This window comes from Sinocyclocheilus anshuiensis, unplaced genomic scaffold (assembly GCF_001515605.1).
Source record: "Sinocyclocheilus anshuiensis isolate Anshui unplaced genomic scaffold, SAMN03320099.WGS_v1.1 scaffold808, whole genome shotgun sequence".
Taxonomy (NCBI): Eukaryota; Metazoa; Chordata; class Actinopteri; order Cypriniformes; family Cyprinidae; genus Sinocyclocheilus; species Sinocyclocheilus anshuiensis.
The window spans coordinates 282,356-298,636 of record NW_015555751.1 but is presented as its reverse complement, the minus strand read 5'-3'; the positions used below and the strand labels follow the sequence as shown (position 1 = coordinate 298,636).

At 35.7% G+C, this 16,281-nt stretch overlaps 2 protein-coding genes across 4 annotated transcripts in view; one reads left to right on the top strand and one right to left on the bottom strand.

The window, feature by feature from the left end:
- The window catches only part of LOC107673748 (TGF-beta receptor type-2-like), a 9,974-nt gene extending 7,525 nt beyond the window's left edge, over positions 1-2,449 (bottom strand). For all 3 annotated transcript variants that reach the window (XM_016467514.1, XM_016467517.1, XM_016467515.1), the window contains exon 1: positions 2,281-2,449. In XM_016467514.1, the coding sequence (XP_016323000.1) occupies positions 2,281-2,338 (58 nt within the window). In that variant the 5' untranslated portion in view covers positions 2,339-2,449. The remainder of the gene's footprint in view (positions 1-2,280) is intronic.
- A 784-nt stretch (positions 2,450-3,233) lies between these two features.
- LOC107673751 (sorting nexin-4-like) lies at positions 3,234-16,045 on the top strand. Its single transcript, XM_016467522.1, has 14 exons — positions 3,234-3,360; positions 4,537-4,661; positions 7,945-8,083; positions 8,168-8,317; positions 9,267-9,314; positions 9,765-9,820; positions 9,931-10,003; positions 10,419-10,480; positions 11,062-11,127; positions 12,766-12,855; positions 13,257-13,356; positions 14,017-14,162; positions 14,529-14,643; positions 14,788-16,045. Exons 1-14 carry the CDS (start codon positions 3,274-3,276, stop codon positions 14,833-14,835), a joined length of 1,305 nt encoding a protein of 434 aa, XP_016323008.1. The 5' UTR covers positions 3,234-3,273; the 3' UTR covers positions 14,836-16,045.
- The last annotated feature ends 236 nt before the right edge of the window (positions 16,046-16,281 follow it).

Below are 16,281 nucleotides of genomic sequence, written 5' to 3'. Positions count from 1 at the left end.
GGGGGGCATTAAGGGAGATAGAGACAACAGAGAAAGAAAGAAAAAACTTAAGGCTAAGCACAAAAGCCCCTGTTCTATAAACTTTAAAGTAATTAAACTCTGCAGCAACTGCTCCAGAAATAAACTGAAGCCAGGAGCGCTCATACTGGCCAAGTTTGAGGCACAACCCCTCAGTGCTTATGGGAAAACCAATGGCTGCATGCTTACAAGAGATGCTGGCCTGCGATTATTTGGTTTGCACTCAAGCAAGTTTCCCCTCTTGTTCCCTGTTTGTAATTCATTAGTATGATGCTACAAATCTTATGCCAGGTATAATTTATAATATTTGGGATGCTTTCTAGTACCACCCTCAGGGGTGTTATTAAAACACTAAATAGTAAAACATACATATAACTACATATACTGTACATATAAGCAGTATTTTAAGCAGTTTTGTATAATAAAATTAAATTAAAAACATAATTGTAATAATAATATAATACAATAATAAACCAAAAAGTATATAATTGCTTAATGTATATTAAACATATTTAGCAAATATTTATGTATATATTAAGCAGTATTATATTATAAAATGATACTGTATCAGTTAAAATTTGTTTTAAATGACAAAACAGTAGATCTGCTGTTCAAAATGTTAAAATAATTGACTTAAAAAACTATATATATATATATATATATATATATATTTCCCCTTCCATAGATGCCATAAAGCATTTTCAGGGGTCCCAGTATGCAGTAATCAAACTATCCCACTGGGTGGCAGATTTCCAAGTTTTTCAATTCCTTTAAGCTCACCTTGATCCCTGAAAGCTTTTCCTGATATTAAATGAATAACAGTACAGTGAACGCAGCACTGGCATAACTGTCACGTTCATGACAAACAGATGTCTTCAGAAGTTGTATTTTTAGTGTTGACTGTGGCTCACACTCACTCCATGAATGCCGTTTCAATGTTAAGGAGGGTGAAGAGCCTGTCCCCATTACAAGACACAATCTCTCTGCATTGCCAGTGAAATGTTCTGTTATCTCATACCAAATAATAAGAATCAACCATTTATCAACATTGAAAACAAGATGCCTCTCCTCCACGGGTACCATGCAAACCCATGCCCACTAAGAACAACTTCTTGGACTCAAGGCAAACAAAGGAGAAAAGGAGTGTCTGTGTCCACTGAGAGGTCACTGGGGTTGGGTTAGGCCCTGTCAGCATCACACCCTCTGTTTAAGTCATTACAATATTGCCATTGTGGGCAATCATGATGACAAAGCAGAGAGATGCATCAAGGGATCCTAGATGCATGTCTTTGTATTTTTATGTACAGTGTCTCTGGTCACATTCGCACACACTGACACTAGCGGCCTCTCCATATTTCCCAGCTTTTTCTTAGAGGTGTTTCAAGCAACAGATGGTAAATGATAAGTGAGACTGAGAGGTGATGGTTTTCTTCTCTCCACTCACATGGTAATATTTCATAATTGTTGTTGTAAGTGGAGCTACTCTATACACACCCAAACCGTTTAAGGAGGCCCTGCTGCATGTGCAAAGATCATTTATATTCTTAAGATTTGGTTTCCTTGTTGGAACTTTCCTAGCATCATGTTGTTTTCATGCGGTCACAGTGCGTGGCATCTTTTATGCCCATTGAGATTCTGTTTTTAATTAAGAGTATTTCTTGGTGTACAGTTTCACAGCATAGTCATGTATGAGGATCTCTTTTAGTATACTTTTCCATCTTACGTTTGTTCTGAAAATACAAAGGTTTTCACTGATGTCAAACATATATATAGAATATATGATGGATATTATATATTCTAAAGTGATATACTTTAGCTTTTAAAATATTTTTTACAATACAGATATGGTCTTAATTTGACATTTTAATTCAAGTAGGGCTCAAAACAAGGACTAATATGGTATAAATATTTAATATTAACTGGGTTTGGCAGTGATGCCAAAGAAGAACCATTCTGGGATCCCCTTGAACTTGCATTTGCAGCATCTCAGAAAACCAAAATAATTGTTTTTCATGCAATGCCACGGAAGTAAGTTTAATTGTCAACACAAAAATCAAATTTTAAATAAACTGTTTAACCAAGATGTTTAAGGTTGTGGCAATCCATATCTGAGTAGAGTAAAATCGATTTCTGTCGTGTTTAGATATATTAGATATTTCTTATCATTGTCAAAAAAGTTTTGCACACAAACTGGAAGACAAAGCTCTGATGCGTGGAGCCTCCAGACAATGAAAGCATCGAGAGAAGTGAAGATCTACTTACGACAGAAACACAGAAGAACAGATGTTTGAGCCCACAAACTGCAGCCTCCACGCCCCATAATATCTCACAATCCGAAGATCCCAAACCGTTGAAGCGATGCCTTTATTTTCTTTATCTGCTCGTGTCAAAGTCACAGATAAGCTCATCTGTACGAGAGTTCAGGACTGTGTATGTGTGTGTGACTGAGTTCCGTGTAGGCGGATCCAGATGTTTTTAATCCAGATGTGAGTGAGAGCGGATCCGCCCAGGAATTTGGAGCTTGTAGTGAAAAGTACAATGTTCGTGCAGTCTATCAGCAATTTTGTTTTTTTTTCTTTCTTTCTTTCTTTCTTTCTTTCTTTCTTTCAATAATTATAAAAGACTAATAATAGGCTAATAATAATAATAACAACAACAGGCCTAATTTAAACGAAGGAAAAAATATGAAAAAGTGACAGGTTCAGCGCAATTTTGCTGTGACATTACAACTCTTGTAAATGTAGGCTAAACAGTGTTGGGGAAAGTTACTTTTAAAAGTAATGCAAGTAACTCAGATATTCTCTTGTAAATTAAAAAGTAATGCGTTACTTTACTAGTTACTTGAAAAAAGTAATCTGATTACGTAACCTACGTTACTTGTAATGCGTTACCCCCAACACTGAGGCTAAATATATTCAAAAATAATTTCAGTGTGATTTTGAGACTTTTAAACACCGTTAGGAAATGCTTCAACTATACTTCAACTATTTTATCAGGTAAAGTTAGGAAATAATCAGCTAAAATCATTCTAATGAAAGTAGCTTATTGTAGCCTAATTATTATTAGGCTATTTATAGACCTAATTTATATATATTTTGCTTCACATCCTTTCATAAGCCAATCTTTAAATTAATCTCAATAATTTCAACCGAGAATGAATTTTAAATGCCATTTATGCCATTTTATGTTTCACTGCACGCGCACAGACGCCCAAATAGTGAAAGTGGCCAACGCGCAAGCGCGAGAGTGTAAACCATGGCGGATTCAGGAAGCGAGGCTATAGCGGTGATTGGAAACACAGATCTGACGCCTTCGGAGTCGGAAAACAACTTAAAGAACACGGTAAAGTCCATAGCTGATTGTTTTTATGCGGCGTGCCCGATGGTGTGCTGTTTTGTAGATGTCGCGTGCGCCAGCGCGTGATCTTGCTTTGGCTCATGAATGGCTATGTCAGTATTGCTAAAATATCAGCAGGTTCTGCGAACACTTTACATGAACTACATACATGTTGTTGTTGTTTTTTTAAATTACAGTGTGCTTATGTAAAGCCACATACGTAGAAAGTTGCTTCACTTTATGCGGTCAATGAAGAGCCTTTGCCACGTAACGTTAACGTTAGTTTGTAAACACCCAGTATCTCATACACTCATATAACGAACGTCAGTCCACATCATATTGAATATTCTGTTATTTTCAAGTCTGTAGATTATCGATATATCAGCAAATAGATGTTGTTTGCCGCTCCATAGTCGAAATTTTTTATGGGCTGATGCTTGAGACATGGGACAAAATATGTCCAATATCTTCTGTTAGTTTTTGAATATAGCAACTTACATTGAGAAAGTGATCAGAAATGATCACAATAGTGTTATTAACTCAAATGTATAATTTAATTTGGTTTTCTTTTTATTATGACATTATTGCACGTAAAACTTAAAACCTCCGGTCAAGTTGTTGAAAATCAGTGTGAAACCATCTTCCAGTCTCCATTTATTCATTAATTCATTGTCTAGATTTATAATAAATATTTGTTGGTCACATTATGTTTGTGTCTGATGGTGTTTACTCATACTGAGCAATACTATTAGCATGGAAAACATTTAATATTGTGAAAAAATGGAAGCAGGAGATTTCACCCAAACTTGTGAATACCTTCCTTTTTATACCACCTGCCTCTGCCTAACAATAAAGGGTAACTGATCATGGTTCAGGTCAGAGATATAAATTAAAGACTCTTGCCCTTTTTTTATTTTGGAAAGGGAGGAACTCTTTGATATGTCTAGACTTCCTGTTTCAGAAGGAAATATGTCAACACAGGAGAGAAAACTCTTCTCGTCAACCCATTTAATAAGATCTTCAAAGCATAGACATCATTATCTTTTCAAAAATGTAATACCTAAAATCTCAACCTCAATATCGAAAAGTGTCCTTTTTTTTTTTTTTTTTTTGCATTGAACGTATCATAATGGTACTGTAATGGTATTGAACATTGGGGATTCTCTGGACCAAAATTTACAGATGGTTGAAAAAGGGACAAGTCTTCTGAAGAAGATGGAGATCAGTGTGGCTGAAGCAGAGAAGAGGACTGGGAAGAATGCCGTCAATATGCAGGAGACTTATACAGTGTATCTTATAGAGACGAGGTAAGACACTTGACTTCACTTTCACAGTACTACAATGCATCATTAAAGGTGAAATGTGTAATTTCACCAGATTGACAAAAGTAATGAATGTTTTCGAAAAGTCCCATCCTGAAATCACACATTGGTTGTGCCCATATTGCTGTGTCAGGTTTTTTGAGAATCAAGATTTGAATGAATTGATTGATTACTTACAGTAGCATTAAATTTGACATTAAATAGAAATTCACCCTATATACACTGTGAAAAATTGTTGTAAATAAAGATGATTTGAGTACATTTTACAAGAAAGTGCTGCTTTAGTCTTTCTACTTCAAAATTTCACATTTAATTAAATGTGTTTATTGCTGTTTCTTTGTAATTATTTGTGAAATGTACCAGCAAATTTTGAATGAAAATTGTTTTTCAAGTAAATCCTTTTTTGGTAGTATATTTTCTAAATGCGTGTTATTGATTTCATCGCGACAATTCATTCATGCATACGTTTCATTTTTTACATTTATCTTTTTTACCGTGTAATTTTTAAATGTCATAAAACGACTTCTTTCTGGTGTCGTATGCTGGATTTCTCCTGTCATTTTGTTCATATAAACTCTGCCCCTTTTTACAATCGACTGCAAGCTTTCATTAAGATCTACCTCCATCCAATCCGAATAATTATACTATGGAGTTTCTATTGATAGAAATTATATTTATACTGTAGTCGAGCCAATACTAGACACAAGTATTAACTAAATACTTGTTCTTTAAAGATGTCTAGGAGCCATTCAAACCCTACCATGTCACAAGTATTGTACAGTAGATGTTCCTTTCTTGACATGATAATGAAGGTCAGGGGTTTGGATGCAGTCAGTTTACAGCTGGAAGTGTGGATCTATCTAAACTAATCATTTTTAGCCATTGCAAAAGATCCGTTCGGTTATAATGTGCATTTTCTTTGTGAATGCGAATAACCTATTGTAGATAAAGCAGGTTTACACATTGACTGTCAGACTGAACTATGAACTGAACACAAAATATGAAGGAGTCATATACAGCATAGCTAGACCAGCTCAGAAACTGTGGAAGCTGCAGCAGACTGGTAGAGACCATCGGATTTCCTCTCTTTAAGTCCACTTCATATTTAAATATTTACACTAGACCTTTTCTTCCTGTGCCTGGAACTGTCACTTTCATGTTCTTTCTACATCAAGTAAAACAAAACAGGAGTATCCCATTGGACAGGAAGTGACATGCAACAGAAGTGTCACTTTCACCTTTCGCTCTCACCCTCATCACCCCACCAAGCTTTGTGTTGGAAAGAGGGACGTGTCGTTCTGGAGAGGGTGACGAGTCAGCACTTCAGGCAGATGTGCTTCGTCTGTGTTTCCAGCAGTGCCAAATACGCACACACTGGCCAGAGTGCAGTAACATATTATCACATGATTCAAAAACAATACTTAGTGGTCGGTCGAACTCATTAAATCACTGTCTTTAACCAAGACATTTTCAAACGTGTTTTTTGGTACCGTCCTGTAACTGGAAAAGCATCCATAACTAGATTTTCACATTTTCTTAATTAAATTAGAATGGTGCTTGTTCATGCAAAAAGTTACCTTTAGTTTTTACATGACCATTTATGTGTTTGTCAGAGGTTTTATTGAAAATGACTTGCATTGCATTGAAGATTTATTTTAATTTTACCAGTGCATCCCCTGGAAAATGAACCCATGACCTTGGTGTTGCTAGCATACTGCACATGCAAACAGTGGGCTTTAGAGAGCAGTTTGGTGCCACTGATCTTGGAAAAAGTTCTACAGTCTGAGTGGAGAATGCCTCTCAGCCAATCCTCACCTTCCTTGTGCTTTGATTTCATCATGGATTATTAGCATGGAGCACATTATGAGCTCCCATTTCTTCCCTGGAGCCCTCAGGAAGTTAAGCTCTAATTTCAAAGTCTCCCCATTTTTCTTCAGTGTTCCCCCTCTCCCCCATGTATATTTCCTTCCCTGTATCTCTTAATTTATTTGGCATTTTTCCATCTGAATTATTCAGGGCTCCAACAATTTCACAATTTAAAAAGTGTTTTTTTCCATGCCTGGAAAATTCATGGACTACGTAAAGTTTATAGCTGTACTAAGCTGTAAAATATTTGTCATTAAAAATAATAAATTAATAAATTTAAAAAGAAGTCAATTAAAATGATTCATAATTGAATAATAATTAAATACATTTAATGTATAGTCTGTTATCGCATTGTGCAATATTTTGGGGGAAACATCTGTGTGTACACTTCCATTTAAAAGTTTGGAGATTTTTTTAATGGTTTTGAAAGGAGTCTTATATGCTCACCAATGCTGCATCTATTTGATCACAAATACAATAAAAAAGGAAATATTTTGAAATATTATTACAATTTAAAATAACAGTTTCTATTTTAATATTTGTAAAAGTCATTTATTTCTGTGATGGCAAATCTGAATTTTCAGCATCATTACCCCAGTCTTCAGTGTCACATGATCCTTCAGAAATATGCGGATTTGCTGCTTAAGAAACATGTCTCATTGTTATCAGTGTTGAGAACCGTGATACATTTCTTCCAAAATTGATGAATAGAAAAAAGAACAGCATTTAATTGAAATAGAAATCTTTTGTAATATTATATCGATCAATTGAATACATACTTGTTGAATAAAAGTATTAATTTCTTAAAGAATCTTACTGAAAAAAAAAAAATTCATTTATGTATTTTGGAATTGCATTGGCTACTTTTTTATCTGTTGATCACTACAAATGAACGACTGGAGAAGTCATTGAAATTCATTGGTCAAAAATTTGTGGGATGCCTGATTTTTGCCCTGATCAGAGAAATCACGTGATTTCTCCCGAGGGGGAAATTTCTACCGACCACCCACCATCTTTAATTAATGCAGGAGAGTTCATATACATGCTCCTTCATTGCAGTGTGATTTAGTAGAGTTCTGCTCCTAAATTAGCATCATTCATGTCTTTATGCACTGGGAATTCAGCAAGATTACACAGCGCTGTTAAACCTTTGGCATGTGTTTGAAAAGGCCCTTAAAATGACTACTTTCATAAACTAGAACCACAACTTGAAACCTCGTAGATCTTCAGATTTCAGATTAATTTTGTTTAGAAATTAGCTTAAACCAACTCCACATTTCGTGACAGAAGTGTTTTTATTATTTTTCCAGAGATGTATATATCAAAGTTTATACCAAACTTTTTATTGAAAGGCTTTTTCATTCCACTTCTGGCAGTCTGTTCATTTGTTCTGTGTTTTTAGGCCGGTGGATGCTGCCTCAGAAGGGACCAATCCTGCCCTAGATTCATTGTGGAGGCGTTACAGCGAGTTTGAGCTGCTTAGAAACTATTTGTTAGTTACCTATCCATTTGCGGTGGTTCCGCCATTGCCTGAAAAACGGGTATGCAAACAAGACGCCTTAGTTACTACTGCTTGTAAATGTGATTTGAATTCATGCACTGTAACATCATACTTTTTGCAACAGGCTGAATTTGTTTGGCACAAGCTGTCAGCAGACAACATGGACCCTGACTTCGTGGAGAGGCGTAGGGTTGGACTAGAGAACTTCCTGCTCAGAGTGGCCTCACACCCAGTCCTGTCCAGTGACAAGATCTTCTATTTGTTCCTCACTGAGGTAGAGAGGTCTCACTAAAGCTGTCTGGACAAAGCAAAGGGTGTATCAAACCAGTAGCATGCCACTCGCACTTTGAAATAGAAAGGATATTCTATTTGCGTCTTTGATTTTAACATTTGTGCTTAATTCCTAATTTGTAATTAACTTAAAAAGTTTTTGTAGATTTTTAAATAATTAATTTCTGTTTCTATTACGCTGTCAGTTGTTTAAAAAAAAAAAAAGAAAATCAACTGATGACCTAGTAGAAATATAAATGAATTGAAAAAATAAATAATCACATATAATCGCATATACAATACCAATGAATAAACATACAATTTTCAAGGCAGATAAACAAAGTATGGGTATTGTAGATATTCATTATAAGAAGTGGCTTTTGAAGCCAATATTTTCATTTTATTTCTATAACACTACTATGCAAACGTTTGGGATCAGTACGATTTTTAAATGTTTTTGAGCAAAAATACAGTGATAATGTAATATTGGCGAATAATATTACAGTTTAAAATAACTTTTTTTATTTGAATATATTTTAAAATGTAATTTATTCAAAGCTTCACTCTTCAGTGTCACTTGATCCTTCAGAAGTCATTCTAATCGGCTGATTTGGTGCTCAAAAACATTTCTTACTTTTATCAATGTTGAAAACAGTTGTGCTGCTTAATATTTTTGTGGAAACTGTGATGCATTTACGGTTTAATGCTGAATAAAAAAAACTAAAAATCCTACTGATCCCAAACTTTTTGAACGTTAGTGTAAGATTATCAATGGCCTACAGTCCAGCAATTCATAAATTGTGAATTTAATTAATTGAACTAAATTAATTTGTTAAATTGACAGAACTAATGTCACTTTTGCCATTTGAAAACAAAAAAAAATATTTATGGCTTTTCATGCTGATAATGCCCTTTGTCAGTGTCAGAAATTGCATCCTTTCTTTGCCCCACAGGAAAATGGTTGGAAGGAAACCATGTTTGAGACAGGATTTCAGGCGAAGGTATATCAGCACTTTCCAGTTCATTGGGTTCTTTCTCTCTTTAAACCTCTACCCACGACTCTGTTATTTATATATTGCTCCTCACCATAGGTCAATATATATATATATATATCTATATGTTGATATGAGGCTGACTAAATATGTGCTGATTTCAAATAAAAATTGTGTGAAGTAACTGAATTGCTACTGCGGTGAAGAATCTGTTATCAGTACGCTGTAGTTTATGTAAACAGGCACAGGAAGTCTGTTGGACCGTTCTGGTTCAAACCCAAAAGAGCAGCAGTGTTTTATGTTAGTGTATATTATTGCCATATTGCAGTGTTTATCTGATCTCAGTCGTTTAAAAAGATTGTTGTAAGGACTGCCTGTAATCCTGTTTTACACCATCTGAATAAACAAAACCCAAACATGAATCTGTCTGTCAACATTTGGCCTTTGTCCATCTTACAGGCCGATTCAAGATTGAAAGCTTTAAATGCCACATTCAGAGTGAAGAATCCAGACAAGTAAGTCATTTTTGCAAACCGTGCTACGCAGTGTCATGAAATGCATAAAGATATGGCCGTGCTGTTTGTTAACACTGAAACTAACATTGAGCCGTGTGTGTGTTTCACAGGCGATTTGCAGAAATGAAACACTACGGTGATGAGCTGCAATCTGTTATTTCGCAGCTGCTGAGAGTTCGTGCAGTGAGTATAAACAAAGTCAAGACAGCCGAATATGCAGCTTTTTCACTCCAACAAATGCCTAATTTAAGTATTGCATATATTAGGTGTTATTAGGGATAAAAATTGTAAGGAAAGCGATTCTGTTGATTTCATTAACGGTTCTTTTAGTACTTTTGAGGAAGCAGCACAATACTGTTTTAGCCAACTTGTTTAATTATTCTTCTGAAGTACCATTTATTCCAACAAAAATCTTCTGATTGTATATTTTCATATGAACAGTCTGTATTTACACTGATTTACAGTAAGTCTTGAAAGTCTCTGTTTTTGCTTTTTTATATATCTGGTTGGATTTGAATCATAGAGTGAATCTAATGAAAATGTGCTTTTTAAAAAATATATATAATCATTTACTAACAGAGTTCAACTCTTCTTTTAGAGAGCAGCTGATCGCCTGTATGGAGTCTACAAAGTGCATGGAAATTATGGAAGAGTCTTTAGGTGATGTTTTTTTGAAGGAATAGTTCACTCAGATATGGATGATTTTCTTATGTCATGTCAAAACTGATATGGCTTACTTTTTTCTGTGGGACACAAAAAGAGATGTTTTGCAGTATGTCCAGGCTCCTCTTCTCCATATAATGACCATGTTTATATGCATATCATTGTCTGATTATGGTCTATATTTTGGTTAAGACTTTATTCCAAGTATGCATTAAATTTATCAAAAGTAAAAACTTTTGCATTGCTACAGAAAATCAATAATGCATATAATCATGGTCAACAAATAGCTACATTAAAGTCTATATACGACCTGTGCATTATATTTCACGTCATCTGAAACTATACAATCATTGTGTAATGAATAGACCAGTTGCTCCACATTTTTCTCACAGTATAATCAGTACACAGTTCAATCACAATTAAGTATGCTCATTTTGAAGGAGCCAGGCATGTTTTATAACGTGCTCTGTAAACCATTTTTGTGAGAAGCATTTTTGGGGGTAAATCTTTTGGGTTGTGAGTGTGTAGCTGCGGTCAGCTGCAGTGGTTCAATGTGAGTCTTTGTTTGTTTTGGACAGCGAATGGAGTGCCATTGAGAAAGAGATGGGAGATGGGCTGCAGAGCGCTGGCCATCACATGGACGCGTGAGTTCACAGCATATGCAACATAGCCACTTTATGAGCCATTCTCATGTACCTTTATGGGATTAGTGCAAGACTTTATTGCAGCTGGTCTTGATTGTGTTTCTCCTACCTGGGACGATCCTGTTACCCTCTGAGAGCTCATTGAGGGACCTGAAATATGAAGGTGCTGTATGATACACCCCATGACTCTCCCGTGATTCTACACATGTGTGCTCCTGGTACTGAGCTATAAAACACATTTGCCAGATTGATCTGAATCCTCTCAGATTTCCATTCACGGCCCCCCCATAACAAGTAGCCAGTAAGATGAGCCCTTGGGAGGCTTGTGTTTTGATTTGGCTGGCAGGCCGTGCCGCGAATCTCCGGGAGCCATGGCCAAACCATTTAGTGGTAATTTTTTTTTCAACATTATGATGATGATGTTGTTGTGAGAGGGACTTTCTTGCAGAAGTGTCCTTAGTGAGTCTTTAACCAGCCCCTTTCGTTTCTATACTGGTTTTGTATTGCTGTCTGCTCTGATGGATTCCAGATTGCTGTACTAGGCAGAAAGGTCAAAGGTCAGAGCCCAATGCGCTGCCTGTCTGTCTCAGCACTGAAAGAAACAACCTGTCCATCATCAGCCCCTATTTGGCAGCTGTCAAACTGTTTTATGGATCATGTTGCTCACCTATTCCCAGAATTCCTTGTAATACCCCAAACAGGCTCTGCTGCGGGTTTGGCTTTAGTTCCACAGGCTCTCTGTCTGATTTAGAGAGGATAACGCATTTAGTATTACAAGAATGCCAGTTTGTGACATTAGGTATGACCAAAATATTCATGGTTTCTTCAGAATATCATGGTCACAGTATATATAAAAAGTTATAGTTATTGGAAACCCAACAAAAAGTGTTTTATATATTAAAAAACATGTGGTCATGCCAATTTTTGTTGTTAAATGAAAAATACTTCATCTCATATATTTATTTTATCTTTGACTCGGAACTCGATGAAAACAATCCAAAAGATTTATGACAAAAGATACTGAGTAACACTGAGTTAAAAACATAAGACTCTAAACAACTAATTTAACAAACAGATGGTTCTTACTATAATTTATTCAAACATTCATAATTTCATTGGTCATGTTCAAAGCTGTCAAAGTAGCCGTTAAACAATATTTTTCAACAAATTTGGGGTCAGTTTTTTTTAAATCTTTTTAAAAGTCTCTTCTTCTCACCAAGGCTGCATTTTTTTTTAAAAACAAACAAAAAAAAAACAGTAATATTGTGAAATATCATTATAATTCAAATAACTGTTTTCTATTTTAATATATTTAAAACTGTAGCTTATTTCTTTGATGCAAAGCTGAATTTTTCAGATTTTATTCTGGAATCTTTGTTGAATAGAAAGTACAAAAGAACAGCGTTATATGAAATAGAAATATTTTGTAACATTGTAAATGTCTTTGCTGTCACTTTTAATCAATTTAATGCATCCTTGCTGAATACAAATATACCATATAAAGTAATTTCTTTCAACAAAAAAAAAATCTTACTGACTTCAAACTTAGCGTACGCACATCTGTGACCATATCAGGTGAAGTACATGGATGTTTTGTATGTCAACTACCCTTTAATCAGGCACTTTTGTATGTTACAGGTATGCTGCTTCTGTAGACGATATTCTAGAGGAAGAGGAGCATTATGCTGATCAGCTGAAGGAGTACCTTTTCTACGCAGATGCATTAAGGTACAATATTCATTGCCTCATTCATTACTGTTACGTTGCCTCATCTTAAAGGGATAGTTTACTCAAATTGAGAATTGTGATCATTTATTTCCCTGAACTACTTTAAATGTGACCTGAAGCATACTAAACGCAAGCTGTTATAACAGTGAGGTTGATTAGAAATGTACATGGGCCCTGTTCTCACTGAACTCCTGGGAGCTGATAGCCCCCACTGGCTGATTAAGTTACATGCAACTTTTGGTACACTGTGAACACAAAACTCCATCAGTTCCCAGTTTTCTTGAAAGTGATCACACTGCAGGGCGTCTAGACTTTCAGTTCAACAATTTCCATAAGAAACAAGGAGATGATCTGCTTTTATGGTTGATTTTGTATATTTTGTGGTTTGTGTGTTTACACAGGACAGTGTGTAGGAAGCATGAACTGACACAGTATGAACTGGAGATGGCCGTCCAGGATCTGACCTCTAAGAAACAGCAGCGAGAGGAACTCGCCACAGGGGTCAGTGTACATTCAACCACATGACACAATTCAGAGACCGGCGAACTCCACATCACCCCTTACATCTGGAATGGGGGACTTTCCAGGAAGATTTATTTAAACCAGTGCCCATATCATATCACAAGAAGGAGGGAAAAAATAGGCAAACAATTATAAAACATAAGTAATATATAAAACACTTTTTGTTTTATTTCTGTTTTTAAATGTATAGAATATAAGTGTTCATGATTTAAAAATATACATTTAAATATAGCATAGTTTGATATAATGCAGCATTTACTACAGCATTTACATTTACTCAGTCAAGTTTAATTTTTGGCCCTTCACAGTAAAAATTTAGAACATCTTCAGGTTTGCATGCTAGTGAATGTTTTTTTTTTAACAGTTTTATGCTGATAAAATTGTGTCTGCATGTATAGAGCCTGTAGAGAATTACCTCATTGGCACATTTAACATGCAAACATTTTAGCAGCACAAAGAGCCAACAAAATACAAAAGACATTCTGACCCGATTGGCTGATGTGAATAATTACTAGGCCCACTTGGCCAAAAAATGGGAGTAAAAACTTCCATATTTCAGCTTTCTGCAAATAAACATGGGAGGAAAAGTGTGGTTTACTCCAGCCAATGGGTGTCATTGACTTTTTTTTTTCTGTGTAGACAATACGGACCTTCTCTCTGAAGGGAATGACCAGTAAACTGTTTGGACAAGAGACCCCAGAGCAGAGGGAGGCCAAACTGAAAATGCTGGAGACACAGATTGAAGAAGGAGAGGAACAGGTCAAAGAAAGAAACGCAGAATGCGAGTAAGCAGTGCACTATTCCCACACAACTAAATTTATGTACTGCTGATGACGAAAAGCAATAAATGTTGTCGGAAAATTTTACTTAATTAGGTGGTTTATGAGCTGACAAGGTTGCACAACAAAACTGCATTGCCTTCTCATTTCCTGTGGCAGTACGGAAATTATGAAATATGCAGATATGCTCCAAATACACATTCTTTGCTCATATTGTTGCATCTCTGAGACACCAAAATGAAACCCAAAACAGGCTAAATATGCAGGGTTTCTTAAAAATAAGTAGATTTGAGGATACGGCCATTCATGTCAAGCTTCATCGGAGTAGTTATTTCACACCAAGAATCTTTCGTTTTTATGTTTTTTTTGTAGTGAGTTTGTGAAAAGTGCATGGGTGGACATTGAGAGGTTCAAAGAGCAGAAAGACCATGATCTCAGAGAGTCTCTCATCAGCTATGCCATCATGCAGATCAGCATGTGCAAAAAGGTGAGCACCGTCAAAGCAAGCAAAATAAACTTAAAAAATGATTTAGTCATTACAAAGCAAGCAAAAAAAAAAATCTTTATACTGATCAGACACAAGGTAGAAGTGATATAGTGGCACTGAAACATAAGCATGTTTTGTTTTTAGGGAATTCAAGTGTGGAACAATGCTAAAGAGTGCTTCAATAAGATGTGAGGGTTCCAGCTACGACAACCAGAACACCAGGAGGCCTTGGAGATGTCAATCCAGAGAAGCACACACTCCTAGAGACTGACCTTGGGGACTAAATTCTTCCTCTCAATCCTAAACATGTGTCAGCCTCTTGCACCAGATGCTCTGGTGTAAAAAGGTATCAAATAATATTGACATACACTAGTTTCTGAGTCCAAATAATGAATGAATGGGGTGCTGTTTTATTTATTTCCACGTTCACCAGCCAGATTTTAGACCTGGTTACTTTTGTGACTGCACTATTTTGACCTACACAAGAGCTTGTGAAGGTAATGGACAATTCTTAACACTTCAGACAGAAACAAAAGAACGACTTAATTAGTATTGATTAATCTTGAACAATGGAATCATTTCTTTATAATTTGTCTTTTTCTTGATGCTGTTTGATGTCAGAATGTGTGCTAAAATCATTCCTTTTTCTACGTTCCATTAAAGTTTTTACTACTTTAGCTCACCATAAAACAAAAGCACAGGTTAAAATTGGCAAGGCAAAATAAGAGAGTGGGATTTTGAGGGGGAAAAAAGTGAATCCAGCAGTTCCATTTTTATTTTACCTTACACCCCTCTTCATAATGGTGGTCTTGCACTTCTGGAATGTGTCCAGTTACTGTGGCACATGCAAAATTATCTTTATCACCTGGTGCAGAGGACTTTCTAAGATTTCCTAAGAAAGGAAAGTAACTTATTCGCATGCAAACTAAATTTGCCCTGACGCCCATACAGCTAACAAAGTTGAATAAATTCATCATAATATGCTGATCTGTCACTTTTCTGCACATTCAGTCATAAAAACATAAGCTGTTTATACCACTGACCCCCTCCCTTTATATGGGTCAGTTCATCTGAAAAATATTAATATGCTGTTTATGCCTTATTCAAGCATATTTTCTTTGTTGCCACAGCTTCCACTATGAATGCCATATTTGTCGTTTGTTATGAAGAGTGGGTGGGTGGGTCAGTGTTTTGATATAAATCTGGCTAAAGAATAGGAAGGTCACAGGAAAGGCAGAATATAGTAATTTCCTCATTTTAGAGCTGCATGTTTAACTCGGCCTGACCCCTGGTCATTTGGTTCATTTTTTGGTTTAGAGTGGGGCAGAGATAACCATTTTGTATATATTCTGTTCAAATCATTGTTGTGTAACACTAATGATAATAAAAAAAATGACCATTATCATTTGGCTTGTGTTTTCATTTGTAGCGAAGGTCGCACAATTTTAGTCTTGTCTACTTTAAATTTGTTGTGTTCATCTTTTTGATAGTCTTGAGAGCTCTGCAGTGATCTTTTTTTTTATGTGGAGTTCATTTTGATTATGTTTGTACAGTTTGAGGTGTAACATTAACAAAAATACACCGTGTATGAGAATGCTTATGTATATAACCAAATATATTTAAAGTTTAATCAAGTTT

Excerpts from the sequence above, each read along its gene's own strand:
- LOC107673751 (XM_016467522.1), top strand. The coding sequence starts at position 3,274 with ATGGCGGATTCAGGAAGCGAGGCTATAGCGGTGATTGGAAACACAGAT. Across the intron at positions 4,662-7,944 it reads GTGTATCTTATAGAGACGAG|GCCGGTGGATGCTGCCTCAG; the intron begins GTAAGACACTTG and ends CTGTGTTTTTAG. Across the intron at positions 14,163-14,528 it reads GAAAGAAACGCAGAATGCGA|TGAGTTTGTGAAAAGTGCAT; the intron begins GTAAGCAGTGCA and ends TTTTTTTTGTAG.